General features: G+C 42.7%; 1 protein-coding gene across 6 annotated transcripts in view; it reads right to left on the bottom strand.

Annotated features, from left to right (window-relative positions):
* Positions 1-6,230: 6,230 nt before the first annotated feature.
* BTBD3 (BTB domain containing 3) overlaps positions 6,231-21,636 on the bottom strand; it is a 30,651-nt gene continuing 15,245 nt past the window's right edge. For 4 of the 6 annotated variants that reach the window (XM_031434251.2, XM_031434249.2, XM_064475884.1 and 1 more), the window contains 4 exons: positions 14,734-15,031; positions 14,151-14,241; positions 13,466-13,584; positions 6,231-10,219 (listed from right to left, as the gene is read on the bottom strand). In XM_031434251.2, the coding sequence (XP_031290111.1) occupies positions 9,187-10,219; positions 13,466-13,584; positions 14,151-14,241; positions 14,734-14,876 (1,386 nt within the window). In that variant the 5' untranslated portion in view covers positions 14,877-15,031 and the 3' untranslated portion in view covers positions 6,231-9,186. The other 2 variants (XM_031434248.2, XM_010994281.3) reach the window with 2 other exon arrangements.

Raw genomic sequence — 21,636 nt, 5'->3', positions numbered from 1 at the left:
ACAAGACAAACCTTCCACTGAGGTGTGTGCCAACTCCAGGTGAATCCTCTGGTTGTAGCTTGGGAGTGAGATGTGGTCTGGGGACAGGGGCCAAGAAGCAACTCCTGTTAGCAGAACCAGCTAGTTACCTGGGGAGGAGACCTGCCAAGTGGATGTTTGGGCAGTTTATGCTATGAGTACGAGAAAGATTCCTCCAACTCTTCCCTATAGAATCATATTCACTAATGCTTTTCGGGCAAGAGGATTCTCTGTGGGTAACATCGAGGGGCACTGGGTCTGGGGTCCAAGTCTGAAGGAGCACAGTGTGTACATGTGGGTCCTGCCAACATTCAGGTTAAATGCTATGGCTGCCTGATGGCATAAATGGCCCATTTATAGCCACCCCCTCTTTACCCACAGCCTCCACCACGTGGCTCTGCTGCACCTCTCAGTAGAGAAGGAGAGTCTAATTCCCCACCTCTTGCATCTGGGTGGCCTTCTGGCTTGTTCGGGCCAACAGAACACAGCATACGTGATGATGTTCAAGTTCTGAGCCCAAATCTCAAGAGGCCTTGCCTGTTTCCTCCTGATGCAGGTGATTTTTATGCGCCTTGGCCATCACCATGAGCCCATGCCCGGGCTAGCTTACTGGAGTATGAGAGATGACGGGAACCAAGCCAACCCAGCCGCAGGCAGCCAAAACCCCACACATGAGGCCAGTCAGGTCTGCAAAGCCACCAAGACAGCCCACAGCTGCTCCAAGACAAGAGAATGTACATGTATTGCTGTGTGATCTGTTAGGTGTTATCTGGACCACAGAAAGCTGTCACAAATGTTAAGTATAGGGGTCAGGTCAGAGGTAAGGAAGAAAAAATGGGGCTGGGGCTGCAGAGCATGCTGGGCTGGGCTCCATTAAGAGCAGCAGGTTTAGAGTCCTCGAGAGGAGGTGCTGCTGGCCCAGTGGGAGGCACACACCTGGAGGAAGTGGAATGTTACAGACGTGGGCTCAGAACTGGGGTCCCAGACACGGGCAGGCACAGAGACCAGTGGATGGTGATCAGAATGTAAGCCGGAGGCAGGGTCCAGTGGACCAGAGTTGGGACCAGGACACATAGAGGGACTGGGATCTATGAACTTCTGAGGGGGCAAGTGGAAGGCTGGGGGTACAGCAAGACTGACAAGAGTGAGGTTAACAGGTAGAGGTCAGGGTCAAGGGGTTATGGAGTCAGAGGCTGGGCCTTCTGATACCCCTGGTTTACTTCATCCACTAACGTTGACTGTGGTTTTGTTTGGGGTCAGCTCCAGGGTTCATGGGTTCAGACTGATTTCAGGGCATATGTGGTGCCTGAGTCCCCAGCAGGGAGCAGAGCGCTGAAACTAGGTGTCCGAGTCCATGCCCGTGTGGGTGTGAAAGTTCCAGGAGGTTTGTCTACAGAAGAGGTTCTCAATTTTTCATGTGCATCAGAATCCCACATAACTGCTCTCAGCTTCACATGAGAGTAACTGGTCCCTGAATGAGAATCTCAGGGGCAGGGGTGGGTGGGGTGGTGTGAGGCTCCTGAAGGCTTATTTTGCAAAACATAATCCAGAATGACGGACCAGAAACTAACTTCCAGGAAATCAGGGCCATCGTCGAGTAAGACCCCACACTGGCTCGGGACCAGTTGAGTCTGAGGATGGAGGGCATCCGTGGGGAGGGCAGCAGAAGGGAGGTGGAACAACAACAAGAGGGGGTGCACAGACTCAGAAGTGCCAGGACTTCTGGTACACCTGTGTTTACTCAAGAAGAACAATTAGTCCTTCAAATATTCCCTGTAATATTCACATCACTCATAATAAAGGTCAAATCTGCTTTCAACACACGACAAATAATGTCAGTGCTAAAACTCATTTTAATCCCCAAATATTTGGAGAACGAGTTATACCCAAAATTGTCTAAGGCTGTAAGCCAAGACAAAAGAGCTCATTTTGACTCTAGCAGAACTAGTTAAAGGGGATTTTCTTTTACCTGCAAAACAGACTCCTCCTGGAAAATGTCTTCCAGAAAACTCATTACATTCTCATGGTCAGCTTTTACAGAGTAATTCTCTGAGGAATCCTGGATAATTTCCTAGCATAGACGGCATCTGATATGCTAGAACTCACCCACGTCATTTGTCTCTCATTAACATGACACCATTTAAATACTTACTAGAAACTCAGTTTAAGATACCAGAATTCCTCAGCAATACAGCTCCTTGTAACTTTATACACTCTCTACCTATCACCATAGTTTATTTAAAACAGCAACAAAATGACTCTTTTTAATTGCTTGCATTGACGCCTTGTTACAAGTGTGTGCGAACAAAAAGTAAACTGGTTTTCTTAAAGGGAAATGCCTATGGGGGAAATGTATGGGTTTAGTTTGAGGCCTTTTCTGTTCTGTTTCCCTTAACAACACTTACGTGACACACCCTGTCTGTCACAAGTGCTTTAGAAATATTAACTTACTTAATCATCATAATAACCCTGTGAGGAAGCTCTATTACTACTCCTGTCGGGAACTGAGGCTCAGAGAGGTTAAGTAACTTGCCTGAAGTCACACGCAGCTAGAGCCCAGCTTCAAATCCAGACAGTCTTGCCCCAGAGTCTCAGTTAGGAACCAGTACACTAAGTGGACTCTCATGTTTTAACTTGTTCCTAAAAGAATCTTAGAATCAAGGGTTGGGTACTTATGACCCATCTACGGACGGTGGTAAAAACTGTTTTCTCTCCCTTTCCATAAGAGCAAATAAGAGGCTTCATTCCAGCATCACAAGCCCCTTTTAACTGATGTTACAGCCACTGCGTCCTGGTTCTCTCTCCTCTGTTTCTAGAGTCTTCATCCCTCTCTCCATCCCCTGGTCCCCTTTGATCTTTGCTGGCATTATTCACAGTCCTGACCCCTCCTGCCTCCAGTCTGATCCAGTCTATCCTTCCCTGAGGTCCGAGAAATGTTTTTAAAACGCGAAACTGTTGTCCCGTCTATCTCAAATCTCTTCAATGTCACTGCTTTATTCTATGGATGAAAGCCAGATAATTTAGCGTAACACATGGAGTGCTCCACGTTTCTGCCCAGTTCATTCTCCTGCTCCATGGCTGGCACACAGTAGGTCTCATTCTTCCACAGGTACCCTTTCCTTGAGCCTTCCTGAGCTGTTCCCCGTCCTATCCCCCCGCTGTTTCTCTTCTGGAATTCCCTTCATCCCTATCCCCTCCCTCTGACTTGCATCAACCATCTACACTGGACAATTCTAATGCGTCCTTCAAAATCCAGCTCAAGCATCACTTTTTCTTCCACCCAAGGCCAACCTAGACGCCTCTTCCACTGCTCCCGTGGTAGCCACAGCGTTTGTCTGCTGCTCTGCACTGCTGCTTCATTCCTGCACAGGCCCCTGCCTGACTCCCAACTCACTCAGATCAGTGCCAAAGTGAGATGGGCAGGCAGTGTCAGCATCACAGGGAAGCCCCTTGGATGTGCACTTTCTCAGGCCCCACCCAAGACCCACCAAATCAGAATTTCTTGGGGTGGAGGCCAGCAATCCGTGATGGTCCCCTAACAGCAGAGCAGCACTGCCCTGGACCAGAAGCTTCCGAAAGCACTCACATGTCTCCTAGCACCTCTTACTGCCGGGGATGAAGCAAAAGCTCCACAGATGATCAATGAATGAACGTCAAGTTAATCCTGGAGTGACACATTAAATGTCTTTCCTGGGGAGCTGAATTACCCAGGAAATACTCAATACTCTTCAGTCCACTAATGCCTCCAAATATTCTTAGAATTGAAATTTTTCTTTAATTTTGAATTGGTTAAGGCCCAGGTGTTCTGAGTGTTTTTTTTAGCACTATTTGTAAGAGGTGCTGAAATACTGAGTTTAGAGTGGGTTAAAGCAAGCGCAGAAGTGGAAATCCCGTAAGACGCATAGACTGTCTCTCAAAAGTTTTTGTGTATTCTACTGTATAGCAGAAGGTGGGACCCTCCATTTCAAGCTTTGAAAGATTATTTGCAGCTTCCTTAAATAGTCATTATCTTCCTTTTGACTGTTTTTTGAATATAGTAGTTTAAGAAGGAAAATGCCAATTGCACAGCCACAGTAAAGACTGCTACATATCAAAATATTATCTCGGAGGCTTTTCCAGTTTCTCACAAAACAAAAGTCCTTACGCTGTGTGCTGCTCATTCACTGCGACGCTTCGTGTTAAAATTAACAAGGCCATTAGGATGATTTATTTTTTAATTTTTTCAGGTACAATTTCATTCCTCTAAAACAAACAGATGTAAGAGAGATAGTCCATTGAATATAAACTGTTCACCAAAGTCATCAAAACAAACAAAAATGACTTAACTTTGAAATAACTTTCTGTACCGCTGTTGCGTGAAGTGGAAAAGGGCACCGTCCTTGAAGTCTAACGTGCCGCCCCTCTCCATGACACTTAGCCTGGTTACCACCGAGAACGGCTTAAAGAATTAGTGGGAGCAAACTGAAGGTTAAGTGCTAGTAGTCTAATTTTAAGGTAACTTTAATTATGTCCTGTGCACAGACTGAAAGAACAGTGGGTGTTTTGTCTGCGTATCTGGAGGAGAGGGACTTTTTGGATGGCCAAGCATGAAACAGAAGCACTGCTGGCAAAACTGCTGCCCAGTGGACGTTTAGGTGAACAGGCAAATAGAAAATGACCATGTTAAGGACATTTGGGATCTGCATAAATAGGAATTAAAACTTCCCCACTGCCTTTTTCCCCCTCAAAAGGCTCAGGAGAGGCAAAGAGGGGAGATGCCCAAGTTAGGGAAATGTATCCAAAGATTCTTCAGCGACCCATTTGCAGGTACTGGGGTCTTACACTGCTTGATGCCTGACGAGGTCAGCCATCGTCTTCCTCTCTTCCTCACAAATACTTTCATCTCTCCTACCTGACCACATCGTGGCTGAGAAACTTTTCTCCCCCAGTGATTATGCTGGTTATGGAAATAAATGAGATTCTATTATTGAAAATTTCCCCCAGTTTCAGTTTTGTTCAATGATATATTCTAAAAAGTGGAAGATAACATGAAGTGTCGAGCAAAGTAAATAGCTGGACAATAAATGTAAATGGCTCAGAAAAAAAATGTTGAACTCTAATCAATTAGAAAAAAAAGTGTAGTCATCTTCTACGCAGCATCTCAAAGGCACACACAGCCTCTCTAACAGGCAATTAAGGTACCACAGGTTTTCTGGGCCACTTGCTTGTTTTGTCCTCTAAGTTTCATGCTGTTCAGTTCCTCAGGAATGCTTTCCTTCTTCCCGTTCTTTCCCAAGTTCAAGTCCATGGCTTCCGCAGGCAAGCCAAAGAGTCAACTGGGAAGAAAGTGTAACTTCAGTGACATGTTGATCCTAAGTGCTGACAAAGGAGGAGGATCATTTCCACTTGTGTTGGGATACTGAAAACAAACACATGTGGATTAAGTTTAAAGAGCACCAGAGACGAGATAATGGCCAAGACTTTCCTGGATTAAAGATTTTTGCAGTTCAGGTTGTATCTGTAATTAAGCTAATGAGAATGGGTATTTCCAGTTCTCCTACTCTCTGGAATAATTCCAAACCTCCTTTGAGCAGGTGTGCTATAGAAACTTAACTGTGAGTAGGTGAAGTAGTTCAGCAAATATACAGGGTTTCATAACAAACTCTAGTATAAAAGCAACAGAAGTTGCTGAGAAAAAAATATGTATGTGTGTATATAGTTATAAACAAATCTGTGTATATATGTACTTGCCATGGGGAAATATAATGGAAAACTGGTTGAGCACATAAAACTTATATTCAAAATTATCATGGGACATGTATCCTCTTTATTCCTAAATGCAAGCTATCATATAAGACAGCAGGAACAAGCAGCACTAGTCACACCTAAAGGTAGATGTGATTTGCTGTCCACACCCCAGGACAGGGAGATCCAGACCTCGGAGCAACTATCCCATCAGAATGCCAGCCAAGCACAATTTCCCTGATGGGAACAGAAACATGTCCATTCACTCCCTCTCCAGGCATTCAGCAATGCACCTGATTAACATATTTATTGTTTTATTATGCTTTTGACTCAAATTTTTACCTCTTTAGGGATCAAGGATATGTGAATACTTAGCAAACAAATGTTCCTGCAAAAACCATCTCTGCAAAATGTAAGTGCCACCCAAAGTGCCAGAATGAGTTCTTTACTCTTTCAAGGGACCCACAAAAATGCTAAGGAAAACAATCTATGAACCAGTTTTATTTTATTTGCATTTAACATGATTATACACATTCATGTGTCTAACAAGATCTGCACTGTTACATTAAAAATACAGTACAATAACATTCAACATGAGGTACTTCATATTTATGTATTTTTCCTTCATAAATAATGCTGTAAGCTACTGAATTCAAGCACTCTGATGCACAAGTGGTCTTGAATTAGCTGAGCTTATTTAAACACCTTAAAAAAAAAACAGTTCAGTGCAATAATTATGTAGAAATTAGACCATTTACTTAAATACTATTTTAAGATATGCTTAAAGAACGTCACGTTAGAACTGCTAGTCTAGCCCCCCTTGTCCCCAGGACATGAACAAGGACGAAGACTGCCAGACACACTGGGAACAGCATCTACTGGGCACTGGTTAATAAAGTTGTGTTTATACGCTAAGTTGCCTGCCTTGTCAGAATGATAGTTTCTAGTTTTAAAAGCTACAAAAGTCAAGGTTACCAAAGAAAATAAAGCAAGCACATTAGCCTTAATTCCATGTTGTGGAAAATGCAGAAGGGAGAATAGGATTTAAAAGATAACATTTTCTTATTTGAAACACAATTTTCAAATTTAACCCACAGTTTTCAGCACCAGCCAATCAGATGGTGGATGTGTCTTTTTTTTTTTTTTCTTTTCAAAGTGACAGTAATTAATCTAAAATTAAGTTCTTCTACACCCAGTGTACAATCTCTCGTGGCCTCACCCGGCGGTTCCCGGGCCCCGTGGAGGGCAGCCCGTTGCCAGGACCACTGACAGTGAGTGTTTCTGAAGGGACAATCTTCACTCTAAGGGTGTCACACCCACCTCAACAACCTGATGTGATGAAATGAGTGCTACATAAAGTTTCTTCTCCGCTGGCTTAAAAATGAGTGCCTTCCAATCAGGTACACAGTCTACCATTCCGCAAGGTAGCTATGAGTTACTGAAATGTTTAACCATAATTTATAAATAAAAACCCTTTGTATTTTTTACATTGAAAATGTTTCTTTGTTTCATAGATGGCTTGCCAAAACTACTACCTGTCATCTTGCTAATAAGAAATAACTGTTAGATATCTTGGGAAGTTGTCCTGGGAGGACTTACTTGTCCGTCATCACCAGTCACAGCTTCTGATCCTCTGTGCTAACAGACACAGGTAATGGCAAAGATGATTAAAACATTTCCTGTAATCCAGTGTTCTCCTCCATCAGGGAAGCCGGCCAAAGCAACAAGCCCACGTCTACAGGGGAAGAAGTGGCCCAGAAGCACAGGCAGTCACTCACTGGGGCCTCGCTGGGGCCAGCAGGGGGACCGTTTCTGTCCCGTCCCTCACTGGCCAGGCAGGGAGGAGACAACTCCCGAGCCGGCACGCACTCGGAGGCGCGCGGGCCCCCACGCACACACCCACCCCAGGACTAACACCTGCTCCACACAAGCCAGCTTCGGGCTCACAGAGCAGGAGAAGGAGGCGGCCAGGGACCACACTCTGGGTGGCGGGGAAGCCATCTCAGGATCACACTGAGCAGAAAAGCTGCCCAGAAACACATGGATACTTCAGCTGGGAGTGAACACAGTGGACGCTACCAGGGTCTCGGGCACTAACCCAGAACAAGCCTTCACTGAAGGAGAATTTTTGATGAGCTTTTCCCTCCTTTGTTTACATTATAACTATGGACAAATAAGAGTGCTGGATGTGATGCTGATGCAATGAACATTACGTGTCATCAAAGCTCCAGACCATTTTTGTAAAACCCTGCAGGCATATATTGGCACTTTAAGATGGCCAGAGGCCAGATTCTAGCAGTCGAGGAACAGGACAGAATTATAATTAACTAAGAAGATAGAATGTGGTCAAAGTAGACCACGTAAAGTATATTTCAGATTAAAAAAAAATCAATGAATAAAAGTATCTTACTACATTAACATGTGGTGCTACAAAACTAATTGCTATTCCATTCATCTAAAGAATCGTTTGGTCCTCTTTTCATAGGAAAAAGGGAATAGGGATTCTATACAGTACAACTTTTGAAAACCAGCAAATGGTAGGGATCATAAGCTAAGTGGGGAGAAAAGAGTTTGACTTTTTCAAACCGTGTGTTCTGATCCACACTTGTAGTATGGGATTCTTTTAGGCTTCCTTTTTAAACTGTGTTAGTTTAAGTTAATAGGCCTCAACTTTTTTCTAATGACGACAAAATTTTGTAATTTAGTTACTACTAAAAAGAAGTCTCTGTACTGCAATATTTTGTTTTCTGGACTAAAACGTAAACCTGCTTGTAGCAAAAGTCATGGCCTAAAACTTCCAATTTCTTACTTGCTTACTTTACATTTACACTTTGGAGTTTAAAATTTAACAATTTTGTGAATTTCAGATTTAAGAAAAAGCAATGCTTAAAAGTAAAATATTTAAAAGGAAATAAAATAGGAAGGTAAATATGACTACTGTCTACTTTCTAAATTATTACTTATCAAGCAAAACTTTTTTCAAAATTGTACACTGAGGTTTATCTGTTTTGGAGGGAGGGAGGGGTTCTGTTTAAAAATAATTCCTGTTATTATTATTTTAGACTATTTACTTCTATTTGTCAAAATAAAGTCCAAAAGGACTGAGGTGATCCAAAAATTCTCTTAAAAGGAACAAAACTGGGAGGTCAGTGGGGCAGTTGAAAAAATTGGAAAAAAACACAAAATCTCCCCAGATATGTATAGATGCCACTCTAAAGCCTACAAGCCTTGATAAGAACTTGGCTTTTTCAGGCATAGAGTTGAAAGCTGAATGCTGCGTTTTTGCTTGTACATAATCAAAAGGCTGAAAGAAACTAGAAACTGCCTACAGCTCCATTCATTACAAATCACCTGTGCTGATCACACACCTGCAGCCGCGCTAAGCATCGAGCAAGCAGGGGGCCCAATGCGACCACAGAGCCCAGGCCACTTCGGAACGTGTTTTCAAGCGTAGAAGATGAGTTCGGGGATCTGCCCGCCCTGAACCCCAGTGCCGTTGGTGCTGTCCGAGGAGCACTGAAACTGGACGGTGACCTTGCCACACTGAACCTCCGTCATGCCCTCCTGACCAAAGTAGCTGAGTTCGTTGCCGTCCAGTATCACGCTGGCCGTGTAGAAGGTGTCCGGCTCGATCTGCACTGGATACTCAAACCACACGGGGAAGGTGTTGCTGGAGCCGTCGGAGAAGTACTTGCTCAAGTTCTGCCCCAGGACGACGCCCTGCCGCTTGAGTTCGATCTTGGCGCTGTACTCGGCCGAGCCGCAGCTGGAGCCGTACAGCCCGAAGCCGGCGATGAACACCCTCTTGTCCACGGCGAACTGGATGCTGTCGCAGCGGCCCCGGTAGCGCCACTGGTTGCTGCGGTAGGCGCACGACTGGAAGCGGTGACAGCGCTGGGGGACCAGGCCCTTGCGGGCTTTGCTGACGAACTGCAGCTCGGGCTTCTTGGCTGCGGTGTACCAGAGGAAGATGTCGTTGGTCTCGTTGAGAGTCAGCACTCCGGACTGCGCGGCGCCGTTGGCAAAGTCGTCCAGGGCCATGGTCGGGATGCGGATCAAGTAAAGCGCCTTCCCGAGGACCTTGCGTTTGTTTTCAATGCTCAAGGCTAGGTCTTGCCGCTGGCACTCCACCTCGGCCCAGTTGAGAGCTGCCTCAAAAACCACAATCTCTTTGGCGTTCAGAGTTTCCCTGCGGAGGATGCTTTCCAGTGTCTGGAAGTCGATGTCGCAGAACCCCTCGGACTTAAGGGCTAGCTCGGCCTGGGCGTCGATCACCTCCCAGCAACGCTGGGTCAGGTCTGGCTCCTCGAACAGGCAGCTCTGGGAGAGGAGGACACAGGCGTTCTTGGCGCTCAGGCTGGTCTCCAGGAAATTGACGCAGGCCCTGGCGAGGTGAGGGACGATGTACTTTTTGGCAGCATAAAGAGTGGCCAACACTGTGTCAGCAGCCAAGTCAATTTCGTCACAATAGATATATCTGAAAGAAAGAGCACAGCATGAAAACGGAGTTTTCACAAAATGAGCGGGTCCAGCAAGAAAAGATGCAGCTACTTTCAGTTAGTGCCAAGAAAATCATCTGATGTGACAGTCATTACAAAATGATCAGACATGAAGGCAACAAGTGAAATATATTCATGTATTATTAATATTTCAACTCAGCAGAAAGTTTGTATAATTAAAGACATTAACTTCATGTAACCACTGTAGCCTCTGTTTTATAATCTACATTCAGTGTCTTTTGAAGAAAAAAAAAAAAAAGATACCAGAACTGTCTGAAAAAGGACTGTCATCGCAGATAGTCAATATTAGGAAAAAGTAGCAAAATCCTATTAAATATACTGTGTTATATTTAATTAAAATAATCCCATATATTTTAGGAGAAAAAGTCTCCTTTTCTTACTTAATTTTACTTAAATTTTTTTCTACACATTCAGATAGAAACAAATATCTTTAATACAAGAATGTTAGCAATGACTTGGATTTTCCTTAAACACAAACTGAAACCTGATCTTAAATAAGATATTTTTTAATAGTTCCAAGTTCAATGGATTTTTAAATATGAGCTCTGATGCTATCTTCAGTTAACTTCACATTGAATCCAATGTAGGCTTTGTATCTGGCTTTTTTTTATACTCTAAATTCTTTCTTCTCCCCCACACATTCCCTTCCACCTTCAGAATTAAAGAATGCGTTATTCCCAGATACATTTAATTAAAAGACAAAGTAAGCCAAAATACACACTATTTGTGTACTTCTGTGAAGTAACCCTATTTCAGGAGAAAAGACACTTCTTACTGTTTTGGGGGACAGTGGCAGTCTCCCAAAATGGTACATAAAGCGATAAATCATCTGCTTCCTTTATTTCCCTAGGGTTCCCTAAGAGATGGTCAGTGAGATCTGCACATGGGTGAAAAATACATCCTAATAACATGATTTAAAAAATTTTCTAATAAACAAGATTACACTGTATAGCACAGGGAAATATACACAAAATGTTATAACTCAGAGAAAAAAATGTGACAATGAGTGTGTATATGTCCATGAATGACTGAAAAATTGTGCTGAACACTGGAATTTGACACAACATTGTAAAATGATTATAAATCAATAAAAAATGTTAAAAAAAATTTTCTAGCTAAGGTGTTTAGCTACTTGCTGTGAAGTTTTTCTTGGTGGAACACATGTAACGAGAAATCAGCAATGGCTTCTGTAAGACAGTACAGAAATACAAGGGTGGCAATGAGAAAAATGACCACAATCGCAAATGGAACCTGCATTTTTGCTCTCAGGAAGCCCTTACTCTTCTTAGACAGAATAGAGCCAGCTGCCCCTGGCAAGGTGGCAAGGTTGCCCGACAGAACACCTGCAGCAGGGATGCTGCGACCAGAGGACCAGGACCGGGGGGAGGATCTGCAGCACGGTCAGCACTTTGTGGCTCCTACTCTGGGACTGGCCAGTCTTCCCTTGTTCTCGACAAGCCCCTCTGCAGTAGTGCCGGCTGCTCACCCACAATGCAGGGAGGAGGGAAACCCGGCCTCTGCTATCCCAGGCGACAGCAGATGGCACCTGCTACACTTCTGATTCCTACCACTTTACGTGGACTGCGTTTGTACTTTTAAAAAATTGTACGAAGATACATTCTAGGCAGCACATTTGTAAGAAAAGATGCTTGTCAAATGATGAACCGAAGGGCTTCGGTGAAAGGGAGCTGCGTGACTTGCACTCAGGTTTCCTCACTGTACCTGCACCTGTAGCGACTCAACACTCCACTCGACTACAGTGGAGCCAAAACGCCCAGCCAGTGCCGGATTTCTCCTCTGCAGCACAGACAGTGTCAGATACACGAGGCTGACTTCACTGGTGGGGAAAAGTACACACAAAACCCCTGCACATAAAATTCGTCTCTGCATGTGTATCTCTAAAAGACTACAGAGGTCACAAAGGGTCTGTTGGTTAAAAGTGGTGGCTTAGCGGGGGGAAGGTATAGCTCAGTGGGAGAGCACGAGCTTAGCATGCACAAGGTCCTGGGTTCAACCCCCAGTGCCTCCATTAGAAAAGCAAATAAATAAAAGCGGTGGATTAGTTTACCTCTTGGTACTTCACATGCTCACTTGCCTTTAAGTTCCCTCCCTCCCACTGTAAAAGTTCTAGCTGGCAGCAAATGGATTTAAAAACTACACTACAGATAAAGAATTAAGCACTTTACAGTTCTTGAGCTATCATACGTATTTTTCTGTAGGCAGAAGATAATATCTATCAACATTTTAACTTGTGGACCCAATGAATAATTTTTTTCAACATTGTATTTATTCCAGTGAATCAAAATCCCTACAGCAGCAGATAACCTTGAGCTCTGATACACGGTGGTGTGCTAGAATACGGATCAACGAAGATCACATAAATTTCGTCTAGAATAGTCACTGGGTTCTGACTACACGGTAGCCTGTCACGCTGTCTGGAAACCATACATGTCAAAGAAGCAGATTCTATTTATCTGGTTAACATGCACTGGATTCTGAAAAAGACCCATGACATAGAAAACTATTTTTCTTTATAAATATAAATCTTATAACTTTACATTTCTATATCACCAATTAAAGTTTTCCTGAACACATCCACAGAAAACTATAGAAAACTACTCATATCTTTCAAAAATTTCTCCTCTACTACAAAATGCAAATACTTCTTATCCCTGAGAAAACAGTATGTGATTTTATAAATGTATGTAGTATGTATGTGTGCATAAAGATTGGATAATTTCAACAAATAATAAGTTTTATATTTGCTGACAGGAGACAATAACTCCTAGAAAAATTAAAAATCTCCTAACTGGTAGTATTTAAATAAGGTATATAATTTCTGGAATTGTGAAGCAAAAATATAATTTGTGTCTCTTTAAAGACTTTTCCACACACACTGCTTTTAGAACATGCTCTATTAGATAATGACTACACCAGAAAGTTACTTTTCTTTAATTATAAGTCATTCAAAATGAAATTACTGTACGTGCCATTTGCCCCCCAAGGTGTGATTAAAAACGCCTGTTTCAGTCCACAAGCTTCCTGTGGAAAGATCCACAGAGTAATATTTAAAGGGTAAGTAGCACCCTCTTTCTACGTCAGTCTCCCTTTTCTGTTACCTGGAACTTAGATTTAACTGTGAAACCAGCAGAGTGCCAATACAGCATAAACAAACTCTTTCCAGACATACGCATGGTGCTTACTTCAGCATCGCGAGAAAAGCAGCAGGGTCGACATCTGGTATACGGATTTCATCTTTGTCCTCAGCAAGTTCTCCGTAAAACATTGCATGGAACACAGAGCTCCCAACAGCTAAAACATACTGTGGAGAAATGGAAATCTTATTTCATGCACTAAATTGAAAACAGTTTCAGCAAATCAATCCAAAAAAACAACTCTAAGCCATCAGCTTTAGTGGAGACAGGGCACCTAACACCTGCTCTGCTGACAATGTCCAGGTACAGTGGATCTGGCTGTGAAAGTAAAGGATAGATGTTCACACAAACTAGTCCCTCTGCTGTTTATTATCAAGGCTTTAACAGATTCATGCACAGGTTCCCTCGTTACAGAATAAATAACATAAAGGCTTATCTAACTGATTTCTAGGAGAAGGGTAAACATACGACTTTCCTAACCTATCAAAACGACTTTCCATGACTGAAGAGGTAAGAGGGCATGTTTCTGGGTGAGATATAAAGCTGGGTAGAAGGAGACGAAGAAAAAAATTAAGCGTGGCCAAGGCCCTCTGGAGAGGCTGCGCTTTCTCTGTGATCTGGTGAAACACGCACACCGGCCGTCAGTGAGCTGCCCACCCCAAGTTCCTGGCTCATGGAGAGGGTCCCTCTTTGTAAATCTCAGGACTAAACCGGTAATGCAGCTGTTGCTTACTTTGTGTCCCGGCAACCGCTGAGTCCCACCTGGTGGCCCAACCACAAAATGGACATCTGCCATCAAATCATTATTGAACATCACCGCATTTCTATAAACAGAGGCAATTCATTAATTCACAGCAGCCGGCGTTTTAACACCCCCTCCCCAACAGACAAAACCCACAAAAGATGCACAAGCCAAGCAACAGTTTACTAACTTCAGGGTCAAGCTACAGACAGAGGTTCCCACTACACACCTGTGCTTGTGATCACCGCAGACACATGCGCAGTGACTCAAGCTAAAGGGAGAGAGAGTTCCCCAAACTTTTCTTTAGACCAGGGACAAATAAAAGGTTTCTGTCTTCTACAACCCACAGACACAGCCCTGTCACTTGAATGCTGCAGCTTACAAAAACATTTTTATCTAAGAGGAAAACAGCTGTGCTGTTTTGGGAAAGATACAAGGCAGTTTTCCATTACCAATAAAGCTTCTGGGAAAAGAGGAAGCGCAGATTTAAGTTAAAATACAGCACAGGTTGTGCAAAAGCAGAAACTTCAACACAGGAGAACTTTTAAAGTAAGCATGCTGGCCCGGCACTCACCTCTCTCTGATGGTGGGATAAAGACCCTGCCAGTTCGGGGCCGGAATAAGGTTGTTGTTGCTGAGGTTCTGCTGGTGGTACTGCTGGACCGTGGTGCTGCCGGAGGTGGCTGGTTTTTTACGGGGGAATATGTCAGCAGCCATCTTCTTCTTCTTTTTAGTCTTCAAGGTGATTATTTCATAGCAAACCGGGGGCAACTTGCTGCTGCTGCTGCTGCTGCCGCTGCTGCTGCCGCTGCTGCTGCTGCTGCTGGGGTTTGTTTTCTTTGAGCTCTTCTTGGACCTGTTCTTTACCGTCTCTGGAAGCATCAAGAAGAAGGTGAGACATTTCATGTTCTTTTCCTTGTCATCTACCATGAGGACAGTAGGTCTCTGTTTATAGCTAGGTATCCCAAATCGGCACGAGCTTCAAGGGAAAGAGGCCAGCACGCGCTAAGATGTGGACAGAAACCGACCAGCCGATGCTCTGCTTCTTTCCTCAGCCAGGCAAGGTGACCTTTTTACTATGTTGAAATTAGAAACTGGCTTTAAGTTTTATCCAGCACCGGGTCTGTTAAATACATCCCCATCATGATTCCTGTTTCTCTTATTTGCTCATAAAAATAACCCAGTTTCCAAGATCACCTGAAAACGCTACAGTGAGCGAAGATGACAGGCAGAGAGCCGTGGCACTTGTTTTCCGAATTAGGTTAGCAAGATGTGCTGGAGCCCGTGAGTCTGCTCAGCCGGCTGAAGTTGTGTGGTGAATGGATCGGAGGAGAGTAGGTATTACAGCCCTGCAGATGGAGTCAGACAGCCAGTGCTCGGAGCCAATAGCTGAAGTCACCAATCATGATTGGACCAAGCAAAACAGTGACACCTATTGTAACGTGCATAGTTCTGATATTAAAGGAACAGCAGTTGCATTCTCTTGGCTACATTTAAATAAGATAAACAAGCTATGAAATATATTTAAAAACAGGAAGAGTTTATGCCCACAGATTTCTCTTCAGGAGATGTGCATTTTTACTCCCTCAGTTAAACAAAAAGGATCAGTTAACAAAGGGTAGAGACTGGTATCTACTCTGTTTCTAGTCAAATCTTTATCCTGGCAGCATTTAGTTTCTAGTACCTCAAACAAAATCCTCCATTCTACCAGTTAGAAGTCTAGGATTATTAATAGCAAAACCATATTAATCATATTTATTAGAGCTTAATGGGAAGGAATGCTATTTTTCTTTTTCCTTTTTTAATCTCTTTGAATGCAAGTTATAGTCGAGCGCAAAATAAGAGATGAGGTCATGTGTTCGTTCTACCTCCCAGTGTTTTCTAGCTCCTGTAATAATCTTTGACAGGCGTCCCAGATTGCAAAATACTGTTAATTAGACTAAAATGATATCAGTAGGCTTAGCTGCGCTGAAATGTAAGACATATTCTGGATGTAAAAAAAAGATTCAAATGAGACAAGTCTGTTAATCAGTGTTTAAAGGTTATAATTCACTGAAAATACGTCAGATGGGGGCCCTGGTTCAAGGCTTCAAAATCCAACCCAAATGTTATGGTTACATTCAGTCTTGTCAGAATTTTAAACAATATAATCCACAAATTCTAACATAAAAACCAATAAGGCTGTCTAAAATAACACATTTTCTGATGCTGCCTCGCTAAGACACAAACAGGTTCTCTCTGCTTTGAATCTGAACAATACTAACTACTATGTGTTTTTCATAGATGTGAATCCTCCAACAATTTGTAGCTTTGTTGAGTAAGAAGAAACTGGGACACTTGTTGTAGGTACCACACATTGCGTACTCATCTCTAGAGGGACCAGTGAGGGAATGTAGCCACACCGCGAGTACTGGGGGACTCTCGCTGGTTTGAAGGGCAGCAGCCACGTGCCCCCGTCCGACACACCTCCACGACCACAGCCCTGCTCCCCCTGCACAACACCCATCTGAATGTTGCGTTCCTGAGAGAGGATCCAACAAATGGGAGCTTCGACTGTTTTTACAACCAACCACCTACTAAAAACACAACTGAAGTCAGACTTTAAATTCCTGGGACCCTGAATCACCAAACTGAACCAAGGAATATCCTCTTTGTTGTCACCGTTATTATTCTTAAAACTGTCTATGAAGCCACTGCAAGACAGACTGAGTGCAAAGAGAACCATGGTCTTTAGCACAGAACGTTCATCCCCATCTCATACAGACCCTGACGTGCCGCTTACGTATTCCCAGTCACAGGGCTAATACACACAGACATATTTCAAACACATTCTACCACAAAGTGTGTGTGTGTGTGTGTGTGTGTGTGTGTGAGAGAGAGAGAGAGAGAGAGAGAGAGAGAGAGAGAGAGAGAGAGAGAGAGAGAGAGAGAGAGAGAAGCACATGGAGAAAGGCATGAAGAACAAGTGAGTCCCTTTTAGAGCTAACTATTCAGAATATGGTTAAGACCAAAGGATTTCCCTAGTGCTCAAGGGCAGCTGAACTTCTTGACTACCACGCTCTTAGGAAAGGCCCCAGGACAGGGGGTCTTTTGACTGGGATTAACCCCCTGCATATTTCTAGCAAACCTAGCATCTGGCTTTCCAGGTCAGAAGTAATCAACTAGAATGGAAGGGAAATGAAGGGTTTTGAGACAGACATACCAGCAGCTGGACAGACAAAACAGAAAAAACATAATAAGCAGACAAGAACTTAGAAGGTTTTGTGGGTTTTACTCATTTTGCATATAGTTCAACACCCTTCACCAAAACACTGCTCTTACACCACTAAAATGAGGGGAAAAGTGCATGTAATCGTTTAAGAAAATGACATAATATTTTTAAAAAGTTCTTTATGAAAGTAAATGTTTCAGTTATTTAGAAAATTAAGTTTTGTGGAAAGACTTGGAAATACTGGCTAAACAAAGTGGTGCTAAGTAGAAATCACATAGAGCAACGCTGCAAAGAGGGGCCTCGTTCTCATTCACAGGTGTGGGGACTCATGAGCACAGCTGTTTTAAAGATACGTTCTTAAGTACAAAAAAGTAATCCAGTTTGTTAAGAAATAAGAATGCCATTTTAATTTTTGTAGCCAACGTGGAAAGGCAGGAAAACGTTAATAAAATCAAGACAATGAAAACCGTACTATGGCTACCGTGTCTTGTCATGATAATAAGGCAGTTAATACAAGGTCCCTGCTGCTGCAAGTGTCGTCCAAGCAGCACAGCAGCCTCTCCTGGGAGCCTGTTAGCAACCCCGGGTCTCAGCCAGATTCTGGATCAGAATCTGCATTTTAACAAAACCTTCAGAGCAATCTGTACGACGGTCAAATTTGAGAAAACCTCACACAGATGACTAAGGGAATGTTACCAGGTCTTCCTAATAAGCCAGTATCAACATCTAGAGGCATGTTTTACATTCAATTATCAAGCGAATAGACAAATAATTCAAAATAAGTTAATTTGGTTTGGGCATAAAACTTAGCAACATTCATGCCTTGTTCTGAAATTCTGATTAGCCCCTAACTCAAAATTCTATGACTTCGGTGTGTAGACAGCCAAATGATAAGCACCCCCCCTAATATTTTTCAATTCTCTGGGAAAGAAGCTCAAGCCCAGATTATTTTAAAGGGCAATGAGAGAGAAAATCAGTAGGAAAAACAAAGGATTAAAAAATGCCAAATGTGAAACAGGTGAATCACTTAATATTTCTAAATAATCTACTTCACAATTCTATTTCAAAAAATTAGCAGTGTGGTAGAGCACAATTAGCAATCAAGTAATTTGGTTCAGTCCTGGCTCAGCCACTACAAACTAAAGAGTGTGTGTTGCGGGGGCGGGTGTCTGAACAAATCATTTAGCCTTTAAAGCTCCTACAGAATGAAGATGTTCATCTAGAATTGATGAGTGTTTCTCGAACTTTACCCGCAATCCGTGAGTCCACGGTAAGAAATGCATTATGTATTCAGACTCAGTACTAACACACACAAACAAATGGGGAGACAGGTCACAAAACAAAACTTGCGCTTAGCATGTTATGACACACTCTGATACTTTCTGTTTTACTCTTTTCTATGTTGGCTTTGATACATCCAATTGATTTCATGACCACGGTTTAAATAACACTGGCCTAGATTACTTCTAGGGACTTTTAAGGTTTAACATTCCAGGGTTCTTTTCTATCAAGAATCTGGACTAGAGGCCACTAGATGAGGCAGAAGGCAAGGCTGCATCGACTTAATGGAGCCCATGAAACCCTTCAAATAACACGCAAAACTGCGAGTTTGCATTTATTTTTCTGGAAAAAGAACCCATAGCTGTCATCTGTCTTTCAGAGTAATCCATGACCCAGAATACAATTACATATGTTATAGAAATCAAAGATGAATTTGAATATTCAGAATATTCATCGCATTATTTTATTTTCTGCTTTCATTTCTATAGTTTATTTCATTAAACACAAATTATAGCTTCTTCCTCCATCTTGAAATTAAATATAAACAGTTGGAACCCTATCTACTGAATCTGTAACCCAGAAACATCACCAATGGGGTTGAAGAATAAAGGACACCAGCACAGTATCTACTGTCAAATTTCACCTCTAAAATTTCTTTCTGTCTAGATATCACTTGTTCCTACACATCTTGAATTTTAAAGCTATTATGAGACATGGTTAATCTGCCCTAATAAAATGAACAATAGGTTAAGTCAAAAAGCCTATCAGTCTTATGAAAGTATTCTCAAAACACAACAGGCTGATCACACAGTGTATTAGGTGTTAGGCATGCAATAGTGAGCAAGCTTAGGAACGAAGCTTAAAAAGTCAGCTAATAATAGTGGATTTCAGGTAATTTTATAATTGCCAGAAAGTTCAATCACCTTTATCTACTTCCATTCAATTACCAATAACAACAAAATTATAAACAGAATTTAAGCTCACTACTTAGATCATCCTCTTCACCACTGGAAGGTTTGCCAGACACCCTGCTTTTATCTAGTAGAATCTTGTTCATTCAGTTTGGGGGTCTTGAGTGAAGTTTAGAACTAAAAGAGACTGTAGAAATCATTTAATGCAACTATGTCCTACAGATAAGGCAACTAGGGGTCCAGAAAACTACAGGATTAGAGAAAGTCCTCAGTTGGGTTTGGGCAATCTCTGGACTAAAATGCAGATTTCCTGACTGCTGGCTGAACTGTGTCTGTTCCACTCTAATTTTCACCCAGAGTAATTACTCCACATCCTGATGTAATGCTTTATCTTCATACTTCTAATCTACTTTAAAATAAAAATACATGTGCAAATTTACAGACGTGAAAACCACGAACATATATATACCCCGAACCCTGCAAGGGGCAACTGCTAGAAGAATGCCAGAGAGACACTTTCTGGAAGGAAACAGAGGAACTGTACCAGGAAGGAACCCAGGAGCGCAGCGGCGGGGAGGAAGCTAGCTGCTCAAGAACAGAAGAGGCTCTCCAGGTAAAATGAGAGTCAGAGAACCGGCCACTCCTGGTTAACACCAACAGATCCTATGCCAACAACTAAGAGAGCTGGCAACTCTTGCTTAACCTGCTCTAACCCTGCACTCCCTGTCTGGACTTGTATTTGGTTTACTACAAGACACCTAAACAGCTACAGAGGTGAGGGTAACTGAGGTTTAAACAAGGAAGGGTAGACTGAAGAAATGAGAGTCACTTCCAGAGCCTAACAGAGGAGAGATATGTAACCTGATAAATTATGATGGAACAGTGCTTTGGTTTTGCTTATCTTTCTCTTTGATACTGAGCAAAAGTTACGCTTGTGATCTGGGAGGTAAAAGAGATAAGTGACAAAATGTTGGCCGTCCCTAAGGATAGCAGCAGCTGCTGGAAAACAGACTACATGCACGCTGAATTTGGAAATAAAGATGGAGTCAAGCACTGGCAGTATGGTATAGTGAAGAAAGTAAGAGCCAATAACAAGTGGCCTTAAGGTTAGTCACTTAGACACCATTAGCCTCATTCTCCTTGTCTGCCAAATGGGGTGATTCTACCCAGCTCATCGCTTTCAGGTTTATTGTGAAGGCAAGATCACATGTTTGTGAAAGCACTTTGATAAAAAGTTGAAAACACTCTGGAAAGGGAAACTTCCACCATTAGTAACAAATGTACTGAAAGCAGGAAACATTTGTGATACAGTTTTCCAAAACACAAAAACCCAAAGATTAATCTGGCTCCCTGCCTTGTAATCTTCCAGGCTTCAGGGCTACTGGTATTTCATCACTCTGCAGGCGTGCTCCAGCCCCACCAAGCAGGTCCCAGGTTGCTGTGGATCTTGCTCAGATTTTGCAGGTGAGGTTCAATAAGATGTGTGCGTTGTGATCAGGTCAATGCCTGAAATGTGCACCTGGAACCGGCACCCCAAGCAGGGTGTCCACTGGACCTGGAGACCACCTGCTGGCAGATGCCCTGCTGTACCCACCTCCTGAGAGAGCCACCCAGCGATGTCTACACTAGCAGCTCGATTTGGCCTCTCAAGGACTCAGTTTGAATTCTAGCATCAAGGGTGATGATAGCTAAGATGAACAATGGACAAGGCAAGCCTCAGTGCTGGCCGAAGGATGGGGCTCACGGGTGAAAGTCGTTTCCTCTTCCCCACACAAAGTTCCAGTTGACCTTAAACTGTACTTTAAATTTGGAAGAAATGTCCAAAGGTAGAATCGACAATTCTCTGAAGGCAGAAACAATGATTCTTTTAAAATTTCATATAGTATTTAACATGACATTTGATGATTATAGCTGTGTCTGTAACTTGTTTGGAGTATTAAACTCATATAAATGCTAAATTATTTTCTATCATATGTTAAATGAAGTGATCTTGAAAAAACATATAGGATATATCATAGGAGATACTCTAAAGATAGGTATTTAAAAGAATACTACTATGAATTCTTTGTAAAGT

This window comes from Camelus dromedarius, chromosome 18 (genome assembly GCF_036321535.1).
Source record: "Camelus dromedarius isolate mCamDro1 chromosome 18, mCamDro1.pat, whole genome shotgun sequence".
Taxonomy (NCBI): Eukaryota; Metazoa; Chordata; class Mammalia; order Artiodactyla; family Camelidae; genus Camelus; species Camelus dromedarius.
Note: the sequence above shows the minus strand (reverse complement) of the source record. Positions and strands in the feature narration are given on the sequence as shown.